Source organism: Carcharhinus amblyrhynchos, chromosome 27, assembly GCF_965287045.1.
Source record: "Carcharhinus amblyrhynchos chromosome 27, sCarAmb.v2.hapA, whole genome shotgun sequence".
Lineage (NCBI taxonomy): Eukaryota > Metazoa > Chordata > Chondrichthyes > Carcharhiniformes > Carcharhinidae > Carcharhinus > Carcharhinus amblyrhynchos.
Window position 1 is genome coordinate 16,520,150 of NC_137350.1, and position 16,649 is coordinate 16,536,798.

Consider the following 16,649-nt stretch of genomic DNA (forward strand, 5'->3'; position numbering starts at 1 on the left):
CCGACACCGCTTGGACTGCAGAGGTTTAAGAAGATGGCATTCTCAAGGCCAGTTAGGGATGGGCAATAAATGCTGGCCTAGCCAGCGATGCCCACATCCTGTGGAAGAATGCAAAAATGCTCTTTTCCCAATCACCTCGTCTTGGCAATCATCTCTGATAATTGCAGGTGGGGTCTTCTGAAGTTATTTCTGTCTATGCTGAGTGAAAAAAAAACTATATTCATTAGATTTTCAAACAGAAATATTCATTAGAATTTGTGGGTGGGTGATTGATTGATATAGAGGGTGGCCAGTATTTTAACATTCTCAGGGGACTGTGACGCGAACATGTGGTCCCTTGATTTTCTGATTTAAATAGATATGCACGTTGCTAACTGTTAACGAACAATTGTGCTCTGTATGTGAGGTTGGTCAGTGCTGTTAGTCACTGATGATCCACAAGTCCATCTGATCAGTAATGCTCTATGCCTTCTTTAGATGACCACAGAAAAGGTACGAATTTGGGTCACAAAAGGTAACAATGCTATTTGGATGCTATGTCAGGAATTTTCCCATTCCCGTTGTGCATGTTGAATTTAAATTTTGATTGCTAGATTTTAAATCTTGCATTAACCACTATGAATGTAATTCACTTAACTAAATCATCAATGATGGGACCTCCAATTTGATCAGTACAAATATCCTTCTTTCATCCCAGATTCCCCTTTTTAGCCCCAATTAGCAGCAGTCTTTTCTTAAGTTGTCATGAATAGGACCTGAGTCTTTCCTAAGTTTTGACTTGATCCCCACCCCAATAGACCAGCAAGAACGTTTGCTGATAAAGTTATATTACATAAATTCACTGAAAATGTAACTTTAATGCCACTTTTAGATATGAAGCAGTTATGGATGTGATGATCTCTGTGGTGATTATCTGACCATATAGCCATGCTATCACTCGAATGTTCATTTTCACCTCTGCAACAACCTCTGATCAGCTTGTTTGCTGCTAAAACCCTCATTCGTGGCTTTTTTACCTCTAGATTTGTTTGCTACTCTTCTGTATTCTCCTCTTCTTAAACTTGAAGTCAGCTAGAACTTTTCCCATGTCCTTATTTGCACAAAATCCTATTCCCCTATGAGCATACTGCTGACTTAACAAGCTTCCAGTTAAGTAACATCTTGGCTTTAAAATTCTCATTCTTGATTTCAAATCCCTCCATGGTCACATCTCTCGCTACCTCTGCAGCCTCTGACAGCACAATACATTTCTCTCAGATATCCATGATACTAATTGTGGCATCTTAATCATTCCTGATTTTAATTGCTGTAGTTTTGATTTAAAGTTTATTTATTAGTTTATTTTAAAGTTTATTTCTTACAAGTAAAGTTACATTAACACTGCAATGAAATTACTGTGAAAATCTCCTAGTTGCCACCTGTTTGGGTAATCTGAGGGAGAATTTAGTATGGCCAATGCACCTAATCAGCACGTCTTTCGGACTGTGTTAGGAAAACGGAGCACCCCGAGGTAATCCACGGAGACACGGGGAGAACGTGCAGACTCTGTTGGGAATTGAACCTGGGTCCCTGTCTCTGTGAGGCAGCAGTGCTAATCTCTGTGCCACTATGGTGATTGTGTCTTCAGCTGATTCGGCCCTGGAGTTCCCCCCTTAAACCCCTCTGCATCTCTTTCCTTCCTCAAAACCTACCACCCATGTGCTCTAATATCCTTTTGTGTGGCCTGGTATCACATTTTGCCATATAACATTTCCCTCTGAAAGACTGGGCACATTTTATTACATTAAAGCTATTATATGGATGTTGTTGTGATGGTTGCCTGCTGGAGCTGGATTGCTGAACTGCTGGGGCCAACTCTTAATCAAGCTCCACAGTGCACTATAACTGAGTGGTTTGTTCCAGGTGACCCTCGCAATCTTTTGGTTTGGTGTGTGGGTGGACAACTCCAATCTTCTCTTCTAAAATGACGAAGTATCAGCCACAGGAAGCAGAACTTTAAAAATGTGCACAAGCCAATTCACTGGGCTCAGAATGATAATGCAAGATATGTGCATCCTTGTGTGTGTTATCCTCGCTGATCCTGGGAGACATAGTAAGATGCGTAAAAAGCCTGAACTTGTAAACAATGGTACGGAATATTTTTTGCGGGCAAATCACTGTCACAGCTTTGAATCTACATATGAATCATCAATATAGGTTTTGCTTCACTCTGTGAATTTGGCACCCCTTCACCTCGGAACCAGTCTCAGAAAATATGATGCCTAGAATTTTGAGTTGGTTTTGTCAAAGTTTAAATGGCATGCATTCAGATTTCTGTTGTGCTTCAAAGAATGTGTATAACAGAAATAAAAAAAAGGAAGCATGTTATTTTCTGCTGCTTTGATGGCATCTTACCAGGAAATATTGATTATAGGATGTGCCCATCTACATCAATGAGTCCATCTGACCTTAAAGGAACATCCAATGTGCAGATGGCACATTTGCAACGGATTAAAGTGCCTTTATGAAACATCCTTACTTGCGACCAACCGCGTGGAAGGGTAATTAATGCAATCCAATAAACTGACAGGATAATGGTTGTCTCACTTGATTTCTCAAACAAAGTTCCTCCCAAAACAAATTAAATCAAAACCAACAACACTTGGTGTCTGACAAGATCAAAGTGACCACATTCGTGGTCTTGTCTCCTTTGTAAGAACAGATTTAAACCCAACTGTAGTATCCAAATTGAATAACCTTTGTTTGTACTTACTCCTTGTGGTGTAATAATCCATTATCATTCCAATTATGTAGGATTCAAGATCATGTCTTAAATGCAGCCAATAAGTTCACTGGAGCGCTCCCTGCAATTCAGTGTGGCATGGTTCTACCGCATTTATTCAGCTGCTCAGAATCGCTTACCTTAATGGATTAAGAATGGCAAAAATCAAAGCTGTTTTTCTGTCTCCGAGGAGGTTAATGTAACGTTTCTGACTGACGCCACAAGCCTGAATCAGGGTTAATTCAGGCCAAGCAGATACAGTCAGTTTATTTACAAGGGTTGGTTTTAATGCTATTAGTGATGACTATACATTCCACAAAATATAAAAATGTCCCCGCACGCACAATAATCTAGGCTTCCCCTCCTCTGCTCTGCTGATCGGTAAGTCCCTAGTCAGGCACCACTGGAAGCTTGTGTTGTGATTCCCTCAAATGGATGATGTATTTAGCCTGAAACTCCGCACAGACGTGCACCAGATGCAACAGATCAATGAGTGCTTGCTTATGTCAATTGCTCTCAGTATCAAGTACTGACTATTTATTTGGTTTATTTTATTTTTAACTGAATTTGTTTCCTCTAAGCTTTAGCCTTTAAAGTTCTTATACATGCAAATTGTAAGTTGTACCTTTTTTTGTTTTCCCTATTTCACATCGGAGTACTGTTTCTGCCTGAAGGTTCTTGTAAGCTTGGGGTATCAATATAACTAATGTGCTCATTGTGAGTCTGTGGAGCCTTCTGCTGTTGCTGCTGCTGCTGCTGTTTTACTTGCAGACTGTCTCTCCTCCTCACTCCTTCCCTTTCTGTTTGCTATCTCTCTCTCTCTCTCTCTGATACAGCAATCCATTCCTACAGCCCGAGGAGCCTTGGATCATACTGACAGCTTCAGGAGAGTACACAGAGATGGTTGGAGTCCAACAATAAAGAGAGAGAAAACCAGGCAATCAATTTAAGGGACTATTCTCTTATAAATCATCATCTACAAGGCTGGCATCCCTGTGGACACTGAGCAGAGCATTTACACGAACTAACGGACTGCAAGCTGCTTCGTGGTTTGAGTGTTTCATCACAGATATTGTCAGCTGAAGAATCCTTATTACGATTGGTGGGATCTTTTATCCCTCCCACCCTGGCTTTCCATCCCCGCTGCTTCCAAACAGACGAAGGCTTCTTGATGGTGCTGTGGAAGTCAAAAGCCAGAGTTTGCTTCTGTCTGCTGTAAAAAAAAGAAAAGCTTTTCCTTCCACTCAAAAGGGGCAGTACAGACCAGCCAAAGCTGAGCTCTCAGGATAAAACCAAAACAACTGTTTGATGAACTGAAGCTCTTAGTGCACTAAGCAGCTGGAAGACTGGTTTAATTACACACACATACATACATAAATAAAGAGATGGATGAGAAGGAGAACAGCACAGGCAGTGTGGGGAGCCTTCAGCCTTCCAGCATCCACGTTTTTGCCAACACTTCATCCCTTCACGGAATCAGGCACATATTTGTCTATGGACCAATGACCATGCGGCGATTCATGTGGACTGTGGTATTTATTGGTTCGTTGGGCCTACTCGTGGTGGAATGTGCGGAGCGGGTGGCATTTTACTTCTCGTACCCGCATGTGGCGAAGCTGGAGGAGGTGGCCACAAACAACCTGGTCTTTCCTGCCGTTACTATCTGCAACTTGAATGAATTTCGCTTTTCAAAGCTGACCGTTAATGACCTGTACCATGCTGGCGAGCTGCTGGGGCTGCTCAATGTCCACTTAGAGATCCAGAACCCCCAGTTGGCGGATCCCGTTGTGCTGAAAGCCCTCAAGAAGAAAGCCGACTTCACCCACTACAAACCGAGGGTATTCAACATGCGTGAGTTTTACGATCGGGTTGGTCACAGTCTGAAGGATATGATGCTATACTGCAAGTTCCGGGGACTTCGATGCACTCATAAAGACTTCAAAACAGTGAGTAAAAGTTTGGATGGGAGACCCATTTCAGTCAGTTCACTTGATTCTATTTTCATTGACCTTCCTGTCGGTGCTGTCACAAAAACATAAATCACATCGAAGAGACTAATGATGCAAACACATGCAAATTATGCATTAGTGACACATGTTGGATCCTGATGTTTTTAAAGTTTTACTCATTAAGTATTTTCAATGAGGACTTCGTTTAAGCAGTGGTACCAACACACAGATTTTTTCTTTGCTTTTATTTAGCAAACTGAAAGTACGGAAGCAAAATTTTCTTGCATCGATGAGCTGGACAATATGAACAGAATAAGTAATCTCACCAGTGATTGTGTCATTTCTCTGAGTGTGTAAAAGAAATGAACAACTTAACTCATGAAAGTCTGCTGGTTCAGAGTCTGTAGTGGTGCTGCTGTGGTAACAATTTGTGTAAGAGCTAAAACTCGTGTTTTAGAAGAGTTGGTTTGGGTGGAGCATCTTTCTGACCCTTCCACTGGGCGGCTTCCACGTCACAGGTGTTCCCTTTGAGTGAGTTGTTGGCTGCTTGTGTTTGGAGCTGTGATCAGAATTCTCCCTAGTTATTGTGTTATAATTAGGAGTGTCACTACATCATTTATGGTGGTATGTCAGTTGTACTAAGGATGTGATATTGCCTTTGCAGTTTGCTACATGACACATCAGCATGTTTATGTACAGAACAGGGCAGAATGACATGTTCGGCAACATCATGTTATTATAATGTTGATGTGTCTAGTGCTGAAGTGTTTTATTAAAATTATGGCAAAAATAGGGTAGCTGTGTTGAGCTAGAATTGCAGTAGATGTAAATGTCATAATTATTGTTACTGACATTAACAAATGCCTTGCACCTTCACACGACAGTCCTTTTTGCCTGTTCTTTCCACGGATGTGTTAATCAGTTTAAACAGCCTACCGCCTCTGAATAATAGTGGACAGAGAAATGTCATGTTCTCTTGTTTAATTATTGATGTGCTGACATCGCTAGTGGTAGTGGGCGGCTATGGTGGGAATCTGCTATAGCTTCTGACACGATAGTGTGGATCCTCACTGTCCCAGGAACTGAGCTTGTCCTACTCTTACTCTAAGGTGATTCAGGCTGTATTCCACATACTTTATAAAAGGCAATGTGTGTTTCTCATTGTGTGCCACAAGATATTGGCCCAGATCTTGCTGCCTCTGGATCTTCAAGGCCAGATGGTTGACCCAAGATGCAGATCAAGACCCTGTGGAAATTCCGATGTACTGACCATTCTGGGAATCCCCAGGAAGTTTGAACGTATGATGGGCAAGTCCTCTGCTCCTTGGAGCCCTTCAGGAATTTCTCTAAGTTGGACTTGGAGACTTCAGACAGTTCTGCGTGACTTAGCTGAATAGTTACCCAAAAAACGTTTGACAGAAAAATTGAAATGTAATGCCTGGGAACTTTGAAAACTGACCCTCCAATTACGTACATTGACCTGTTGAGTTCCCCCGCTGACCCTCCAAACCACCACCAGACCACCCGTCCCGCAACCACCCCCACTTCCACCCTCCCCATACCCATCACTCAACTCTCCCTCCCCACCCCCCACCGACCTGACCTGACTAACCTCCAACAAACCTACCATGTCATCCACCTGGCAACCAATCCCCCAACACACTTACCTCAGCCATGCTACCCATCCTATCACCTTACCCATTCGCTCTTTCATTCAATCCCTCTGCACTAATATTCATATAGGATCCTTAAACTTGCCATGTGACAGTGAGTGATGTAAAAAGAGGCTGTATCATGATCCCCCTGCCCAATGCTACAGCGCTGTGATGGAGCTCTTTGATGGACATAGCTCTCTGCATTTCTGAAGGAGCTGGGCTTAAGATCCAGCAAGAAACGTGATGTGGCATCAAGGCATGAAATGTTCCAGTAGAGCAGCAATCTAACAATCATTACTGCTTCAAGGAAGATCTGGGTCTTTCAACAAATGAAGTTTGACGATGAGTTACAGTTCATTGGAGGTTCGTTTTACTGTTCCACGTTATTATGCTCTTGTTGATGAGGGAGACAGTGTTAACATAGTAAGAAATCGCTCAACGCTAGGTTAAAGTCCAATAGGTTTATTCGGAATCTTGAGCTTTCGGAGTGCTGCTCCTGCATCAGGTGAGGGAGTAACGCACCGAAAGCCCGTGATTCAAAACAAATCTTTTGGACTTGATCCTGGTGTTGTGAGACTTCTTACTGTGCCCACCCCAGTCCAACACCGGCATCTCCACATCAATGTTCACGTGGACAGCAGGAATTTCGCACCAACCACTCAGCCACCTATCACCACTAAATTAACTCTTGTATAAGCAAAAACACTTGGCAATTGCCCTCACAATTACGGCAGCAAAAATGTTTTAACTGCTTACCAAAGTTAAAGTTTACTTATTAGTGTCACATTAACGCTCCAATGAAGGGGGCAGCATCGTAGCACAATGGTTAGCACAGCTGCTTCACAGCGCAGGGACCCAGGTTCAATTCCCCGCTTGGGTCACTGTCTGCGTGGAGTTTGCACACTCTCCCTGTATCTGCGTGGGTTTCCTCTGGATGCTCCAGTTTCCTCCCACATAGTGAAAGATGTGTTGGCTAGGTGCCTTGGCCCAAACAGGCGCCGGACTGTGGCAACTAGGGGAATTTCACACTAGCTTCATTGTAGTGTTAATGTGAGTCTTACTTGTGACTAATAAACAAACTTTAACTTTAATTTTAAAGTTAGTGTGAAGATTCCTTACCAGTGATCCATACTGACTACTCTTTATGTCCTCATAAAAATACAATGCATATGTTCTCCCACTATCTTTACTGACAAATTGAAGGACCAATCTTGGGGTGTTACGTGCACAAGTATGTACAATAAGCTCCAGAGGTTTAGTGAAACAAATCAGTGATTTGCTGCTTTCCTCCTTTCTGTAACTGCAATGATCACATTCACCTGATTTGGTCAATTTTCGCTTTAGATGTTCGCCAACATGTCCCTGAGAGTGATGGGGAAGCTGAGTGAATACAATGTCTGTGGAAGCACGTTGTGTGGCTAACTTTTACTCAATTCCCCTTACTTCAGTCATGGCAATTATAAATTGCCAGTACCTGCCCCAAAGCTATTTGAAATATGTGCGTATTTCGATCACTTAGTCCGCATTGCAAAACCTTTCAATTTGTGCAAATAGTTATCAGTCAAGTGTACAACCCGACTGGTGCATTTGCAGGTAAAGGAACACATTCAAGTCTTCCAAATTAATTTGAGTTTTCCCAGTCACTATTATGACTGATGTGATTCAATAAAATTCCCTAAGTTGTGATTATCTTCTACTGTGAGAAAATTACTGTCTCTAAATTGAAATTTGCTTACTTATTTTGGCACAGCATTGGTAATTTCATAAAAGGTGCCAAGAATAATTGCATAAGGGGATCTCTTCGGTGATTTGTTTTCCTCCCACCCTCAGTTCTCTTGAAGATGGTGTTCAAAAGGCACCACTGTATTAGAGGATTGAGAATAGCGATGAGTGAACCACAATCTGAAGAAGACTTGAATGAATTGCCATCTGATCCAGACCAAAGTAAGCCAAAACCACAAACTGAGCGAGACTGGAAACAACCTAAATTGGGCCAAACAAGGGTTTGTAATACCCCAAAACAATGTGAAGGATAAGTATGAACTGGCCAAAAATTGGAGTTCTGCAACAAACCTAAACTACAATCCAAACCGCATCAAACTTGACCAAAAACTGACTTTTAAATGAGTGCTGAACTGAGCCTAAACCATAATCTGAGAACAGCCAGGCGAAAGAAAAATATGATATTGATTCACGCAGGACGTTTTGGCCAGAAGCTGAATATTGTGCAATTTTCTCTCCAGGGATCCACACTACATGTCTTTTTGCGTAGTGGCTGGTTTGCAGTCCACCTGGCTCTTTACTGTTAAAGATTATGTGGATATTTAACTATTTTTTGCTGTGTTGACTGGAGGAAAACAATGATAAGGAAATGGATGGCCTTAGGAGGTTGAAGCTTTGTGATTCTAATGGTTATAAAGCTACCTCTGACATATTTTCATATTGATATAGATGTACTGTGATTGGTGATGACATTTGATGCGAGTCATCCTTACAAATACAAGGTAGTTACAGGATGCATATCTCGCAAGGAGAATTTGTTTTAACTTTGTCTTTGAAATGGTTGTGAGGTTTAGCAGTTGCAATATGCAACTATTTCAGGGATACATTTCTTTCTTTCTTTGATTTGTTAGATTGTGTATCTGACATTCAATATTGGAAAGGCAGAAATGTTCTTTTTGAATATCAAGAAGATTATAACACCAGTTGTCTTTGATCTCTGCAACAAACTTCATTCCCTAACCATCCCTTTCTTTCCGGGCAATGGTCTGATGTTGACTCAGACCTTTCCCAATGTTATATTTATGTTTGATCCTGAAATAAACTGCTGTATCCATTCCATCACCAAGTCTACGTGTTTCCACCTCCTGAATATGAGCTGATCCTGCCTTAGCTCATCTGTTCCACCATGCATTTGTTGTGCCTGGGCTTGACTATTCAAACACTCTGCCAGTCTTCCACCCTTTATGGATTTGATTTGACTTGATTTGTTATTGTCACATATATTAGGATACAATGGAAAGTATTGTTTCTTGCACGCTATACATGGAAAGAATACTGTTGATGGAGAAGGAAAGGAGAGGGTGCAAAGTGTAGTGTAACAGTCATAGCTAGGGTGTAGAGAAAAATCAGCTTAATATATGGTAGGTCCTTTCAAAACTCTGGTAGCAGAGAAGAAGCTGTTCATGAATCGGTTGAGTACTGATCTCAGACTTCTGTATCTTTTTCCCTGCTGAGGAAGGTGGAAGAGTATGATGATGTCTGTGATTACACTGGTGCTTTTCCAAGGCAGCGGCAAGTATAGATGAAATCGGTGGATGGGAGGCTGGTTTGCGTGATGGACTACGTTCACAACCTGAGCTCAACCAAAACCCTGCTGGCTTTAACTTAGATCAAGACTGGGATTTTCTGGCCCCTTGCTGTGTTTTTTTTTGACGTAAAAGTGGCTTGCCATTGACTGGTGGCAGGATCTACCAGCCCTACTGAAGTCGAAGACTATTTGCATTGCTTGCCGGCCATGCTGCCGGAGAGCTCACCGTGGTCAACGTTGGCAGGATCCAAAGATCCAGCCCAAAGTCTCATTCAGCTATCACCCCTGTGCATGCTGACGTATGGTGGCTTCTAGTCCAATAAAGCTTCCATTTTAGAATCCATGTATTTGATTTCAAATTCATCAATGGTCTTGATCTGCCCTAACTATGTCATCTCCTCCAGCTCTCCAAATCTTTGAGAACCAGGGAGTTGAGTGTTACGGTTGGAGAGGGAGGGCGGAGGGGTGGATGGTGACAGGAAAGTGGAGTTGAGGCGGCAATCAAATAGTGGAGCAGGCTCGAAGGGCTGAATGGCCTCCTCTGTTATTCTTGTGCTCTTGTGAGATCTTTGCACTCCTCTAAACTCAGGGTAAGATGCCAGAATTAATTATTTCCACCAGTGATTGTGTGTTTTCAGCTGTTTTGATCCAAAAACTCTGAAATTCCACCTGTGAACCTCTCTGCCTCTTTACCTCGTTGTGTTCCTTTAAACTTTTCTTTAAAACCTGCCACGTGTTAGGTCAATTGCCCCACTATCCCCTGAGGCTTATTGACAATATGTTACTTATTGATAATGCTCTTGTGAAGTGCCTTGGGGCATTATTGGCCAGACTACGTTCAAGACATTATATAAGTACAAGTTGTTGTAAATATCTGGACATCCCATACTGAACATTCAGATGTGTGTCCTAATTTCGACAGCTCAATATTTATCTTCTCATTTTGGATAATACCACATGCGCTGCAAGCAGCATTCATTAACCACATATGAATAACTAATCTGAAACATCTCTTTTGAAATACGCCATGTAAAAGAATTTCCCCCTGAGGATTTTTCCCTTCAAAGTGAAGTTCCTGTGCTCTGATGCCCATGTTATCAGGTCCCGTCACTGTGTATTGATCTGTAAAATTGTGTATTGACATGTGAGGCCATTGTGCCCTCTGAGGTATTGGGAGACATCTTTTTAAAGATTGAAAGTTCACATGGGAGAGGCGGTGGCCTAGTAGTATTATAGCTAGACAATTAATCAAGAAACTTGGCGAATGTTCTGGGACCCAGGTTTTAATCCCACCATGGTGAAATTTGAGTTCAATAAAAAAATTTGGAATTAAGAATCTATTGATAATCGTGGAACAATTGCCCATTGTTGTAAAAACCCATCTGGTTCACTAATGTCCTTTTAGGAAAGGAAATCTGCCATCCTTGCCTGGCCTGGCCCCTATGTGACTTCAGAGTCACAGCAATGTGGTTGATCTCAACTGTACTGCAAGGGCAGTTAAGGATGGACAATAAATGCTGATCAGCCAGCGGCACCCACGTCCCACAAATGATTTTTAAAAATGAATCAATATTTGTGAAAAGGCTGGAACTCAATGAGCACATTTCTTTCATTGCAAAATTATTTCCATTTCACAGCAATGGCAATTAGACACCAGGTCACTGATTAGTCTACTCACACACCAGACAGTTGGCACTTTGAAATTTGTTTCTCGTTCTTCTCCTCTGATCCGTGTAGTCCAGTTGCCTAAGAGCATTCTGAAGAATGCACAATATGTGGATCAACAAAACATTGTAACAAAATGTTGTCTTCTCTTTATAGCTGCGTTCAACAAAAGTTTATTCCTTAAGATTTAAGAACCATATTTTATACTCATTGAAGCTGGAACTGGCTATGGAATGGCTGAAAATGATCAAGAATTTTAATAGGTGGTACAGCTCCAATCTCTGCAGTCCAAAGATGTGTGGGTTAGGTGGATTGGCCATGCTAAGTTGCCCCTTAAATGTCAGGGGGACTAGCTAGGCTAAATATGCGGGGTTATGGGGATAGGGCCTGGGTGGGATTGTAGTCGGTGCAGACTCTATAGGCCAAATGGCTTCCTTCTGCACTGCAAGAATTCTACAATCCATGAAAATACAAATTGGTTTGAACAAACACTGGGCTCAGGTTGATGTGTGCATTTTATCTTCAGTATTGATATGAACTGGTAGGCTAAGAGGAATCACTTATTCCCTGGCTTGAGCCTCTTTAATGTTGTTTACTTCATCCCTCAGATAGTCATAAAAGTCTAAATTATCTGGCCCTTGCAACTGCACAGGATCATTCACTCTGCAACATATACTTCATGTACCTGAAGTTACATCTGCATTGTGAGTAAAGGGCAGATTATGACACTGCTCTGAGTGCTCAGTCCTGTCACTGGATGAATTGGATGTACATTGAGGTAAAAACGGCAATTCTGCCAGTTATGGAGAAGCCATCTGAGGAGTGCAGCTGATATAAAATGCAGTCTTAGGGACTGATCAGGGTATTCATAAAGTCTCCTTTGAACTGCACAGAGCAATGTTTCAAGGCACTCCCAGTGTTCTGGATTCTCTTAAGGTTAACTTTCGGGTGAATTGGTAGTTAGAAAGGCAAATGTAATGTTAGCATTCATTTTGAGAGGACTAGTATAGGAAAGCAGGGATGCACTTCTGATGTTTTATAAGGCTCTGTTCAAGACCACATTTGGAATATTGTGTACAGTTTTGGGCCCCATATCTAGGGAAGGATGTGCTGACATTGGGCCGAGTTCAGAGGAGGATGATCGCGGGAAATGGTAAGCTTGACATATGAGGAACGTTTGAGGAATTTTGTCTGTATTCGATGGAGTTTAGAAGGATGAGGGGGGATAGCATTGAAACTTAAGCATTCCGAAAGGCCTGGATTGAGTGGATGTGGGGAAGATGTTTCCATTAATAGGAGAGACTAGGATCCAAGGGTACAACCTCAGAGTAAAGAGACTACCCTTTAGAACCAAGATGAGGAGGAATTTCTTCAGCCAGAGGGTGATGAATTTACAGAATTCATTTCCACAGAAGGTTGTGGAGACCAGGTCATTGGGTGTATTTAAGACAGAGATAAGTTCTTCATTGGCAAGGGGATCAAAGATTATGGGGAAAAGGTGGGAGAATGGGATTGAGAAACTTATGATTCAATGGTGGAACAGACTTGATGGACTGAATGGCCTAACTCTGCTCTGATATCTTAAGGTTACGATCAAGCTGAAAATGTTCTACAAAAGCAGAAAACGTTGGGAAGTCTCAACAGATCTGACAGCATCATCTGACGAAGGGGCATCCAGATGCGAAAGGTTGGCTCTATTCTCTCGCCACAGATGCTTTCGGACCTGCTGCGATTTTCCAGCATTTTCTGTTTTTGTTTCAGATTTCATCATCTGCAGCTTTTTGTTTTTATATTAAGTTGTAAGTGTGATTTGGATTTGGAAGTATTGTAATAAAAAAGAAGCAGAGAAGTGTGTTTCTTTTTGATCACAGCTGACCTTTTCCACGGGCTTATCAAATGTATCATGACGATGGAGTCACTCCACTTAGATGAAAGTCAAACGAATTAATGCAGGATTGCAACCAAGAAGGTAGCTTTTGGTCAGATACCAATGCTTCCTGAGCATTTAGAATAGTTCATGACCTATTGATGGAACGGTAGTTGCTTGAATATTAACATACTGATATTGTGCATGTTTAGAATGAGTGCTGCAATATCATCTGCCCACAAAACAGAAGGCTTAAAGTATTTTGCAGTATTGTGAAATACACTTCAGGATAAATGGCTTATGTGCTTAACTTTGTGCAGCTTCGCAAAGATTCAGCTCAAGCCTCGAAATAGTATAGGAATTAATGAGTGGCTCAGGCAAACATGTAACCTAGCCCTGAGAATTAATGGCTCACTGACATCTTGAAGGCTGATTGACAAAGCTTAACTACTGTGTGAATGACTTGACTGTTTGTAAAAAAAACCTTTTTCAAATGGTAATAACTAGCTGTTAAGAAGAGTATAGACATTTCTATTATTAGCATACATTTACATTAACAGCACAGTTGTTCATATCACCTGGGTGACACGGTGGCACAGTGGTTTGCACTGCTGCCTCACAGCACCAGGAACCCTGGTTCGGTTCTCAGCTTGGGTCACTGTGTGGAGTCTGCACGTTCTCCCCATGCCTGCGTGCGTTTCCACCAGGTGCTCTGGTTTCCTCCCACAGTCCACAGATGTGCTGGTTAGGTGAATTGGCCATGGTAAATTTTCCCTCGGGGTACCTGGAGTGCAGCAACTAGAGGATTTTCACAATAACTTCATTGCAGTGTTAATGTAAGCCTACTAATAAATAAGGATTAATAAATAAGTAAAACTTTATAAATCACTGAAAACACACACATCAACAATTCTTGTGTCTACATAAATAGCAGGTAATTTAAAAAAATTTTACTAGTGTCACAAGTAGGCTTACATTCACACTGCATTGTGAAAATCCCCTAGACGCTATACTCTGGCATCTGTGGCTACTTTGAGCGTGGCCAATGCACCAAACCAGCACGTCTTTCAAACTATGGGACAAAACTGGAGCATCTGGAGGAAACCCACATAGACACAGGGAAAATGGCTCTGCATAGATAGTGACCCAAGCTGTGAATTGAATCTGAGTCCCTGGTGCTGTGAGACAGCAGTGTTAACGACTATGCCACCCATATGGATTCAAGACTTTAAGTACTCATGGATCTTTGGTGTTGTTAATGGCCTGCTCCTTTCCTATTTCTTATGTTCCTACATAACTAAAATAATATACTGTTTCAAACTAATGGAAGCGCCATTCTACGTAATGCACGACATACGATTCTGCTAGCAAAGTATAGTTGTTCCTTCCTCAAGTCAGTTAGATGCAAACTGATCATGGTTCAATTTGAGGTCAGATGTCCTTATACATTCTTTCATCTTTATATTTTTCAATGATGGTATTTTTGATGATTTTCTTTGCCTTTTTGGGGATGTTTTTAAAGTGACTGCAAGCTGAATGGAACAGAGGCAGCAGCAGGAAGTGTAAGTTATCACATGCAAAGAGAAACAGAGAGGGTAAGAAAGTTTTCAGAGGAAAAAAAATCAAGTTAAACTTTTTTTTTACATTTTAAAATTGAGAATAACAATTAAAAGCTGAAAGATTGGTGCACCATGGGTAGGGCTGTCTGGCCATCCACGCCAATGGGATAATTTGATCCCGTTACAGTAAATGGATATTTGGTTGAATGTCAAATTCTCCATCCTCGCTGGCAGTGGTGATGGGCATGAATGGCTGGAGAATTTTGGCCCATATTTGTAATCTTTCAATGCTCGAGAGGCTGTTTAACAGTAATTGGCATTTGTGTTGTTAAAAGGCACCAAAATGACTAAACCTTAACTTTTCATAGAATCCCTACAGTGCAAAATGAGGCCGTATGCCCATCGAGTCTGGACCAACAACAATCTCACCCGGGCCCTATCCCTGTAACCCCATGTATTTATCCCTGGTAATCCCTCTGACATTAAGGGACAATTTAGGATGGAGAATTTGACATTCAACCAAATATCCGTTTACTGTAATGGGACCGAATTATCCCATTGGCACGGATGGTCAGACAATCCTACCCATGGTGCATCAATCCTTCAGCTTTTAACTTTTGTTCTCAACCCAACCAATACATCTTTGGACTGTGGGAGGAAGCCAGAACATCTGGGGGAAACTCACGCAGACAAGAGGAGAACGTACAAACTTCACACAGGCAGTTACCTGATGCTGGAACTGAACCCAGGTCCTTGGCGCTGTGAGGCAGCAGTGCTAACCACTGTGCCACGAGTTGAGTCCGCCACTACCATGCAAGTACAAATACTTCACCTCATTGCATTTGAACATTAAGTCAGGTAGTACAATACTGCTAGCTCTGGAAAATGGCAGAGTGATGCATCGAATGCACTTAATCACACATTTGCCATTGCCTGAAATTGCTATACAGTTTGCGCATAAATAGCAGTGAGTGCTGTTAGCTTCACTGTTACTTTCACAGTACATTCTGGCCCATTAGATCATGGAATTTCTATTTTAGTTTGCAATATGTCTTAAAGTGCTGATGTTCTGTGTCTCTCAATGAACTCCAAATGCGAGCAGCAGTTGTTACGATCTCAAGGGAGACCATTAATTTTTAAAAAGAAATTCAAACTCCCAGTTATTAACTGAAAGAATCACACCACAGGACTTCATGTTTTAAACAAAAACTTTTACTGCACAATATTAAACAAACCCAGAATTATTCACTGAACACTATATTTGGCTAACTCTTATTATTTAATGTTGAAAATCTCAGCAGGATGCTCCCTGTTCTATTTTATTTCCACCAAGAGTTCCCGATAAAGTGTAGGATCTCGAGAGTTCTGTCATCCCCTCAGTGCAAATCGTAGTGTGCCACAAGTCTTAATAATTCACTATTTCTCCTCAACTTTTCACTTTGACACTTTTGAATTTTGGAGCACTCTCTCCCTTTTGAGGATTCCATGGCCGATCTCTTCCAATAGATTTACTCAGCAAAAGGGGTAGCATGGAGGCACAGTGGTTAGTACTGCTGCCCCAGAGTGCCAGGGACCTGGGTTCAATTCTAACCTCTGATTACTGTTTGTGTGGAGCTTGCACATTCTTCCTGTGTCTGCGTGGGTTTCCTCCGGGGGTTCTGGTTTCCTCCCACAGTCCAAAGATGTGAATGTTAGGTGGATTGGCCATGCTAAATTGCTCCTTAGTGTCAGGGGGACTAGCTAAGGTAAATGCATGGGGATATGGGGATAGGGTCTGGGGGGGGATTGTGGTTGGTGCAGACTCAATGGGCTAAATGGCCGCCTCCTGCACCGTAGGATTCTATGATCTGACAGATTTAATTGCTGATGCACTTGACATTTTA

General features: G+C 41.8%; 1 protein-coding gene across 1 annotated transcript in view; it reads left to right on the top strand.

The window, feature by feature from the left end:
- The first annotated feature begins 3,888 nt into the window (after window positions 1-3,888).
- The window catches only part of LOC145359042 (acid-sensing ion channel 2-like), a 1,204,124-nt gene continuing 1,191,363 nt past the window's right edge, over window positions 3,889-16,649 (top strand). The window contains exon 1 of the mRNA XM_080213397.1: window positions 3,889-4,707. Within this exon, the coding sequence (XP_080069523.1) occupies window positions 4,147-4,707 (561 nt within the window). The 5' untranslated portion in view covers window positions 3,889-4,146. The remainder of the gene's footprint in view (window positions 4,708-16,649) is intronic.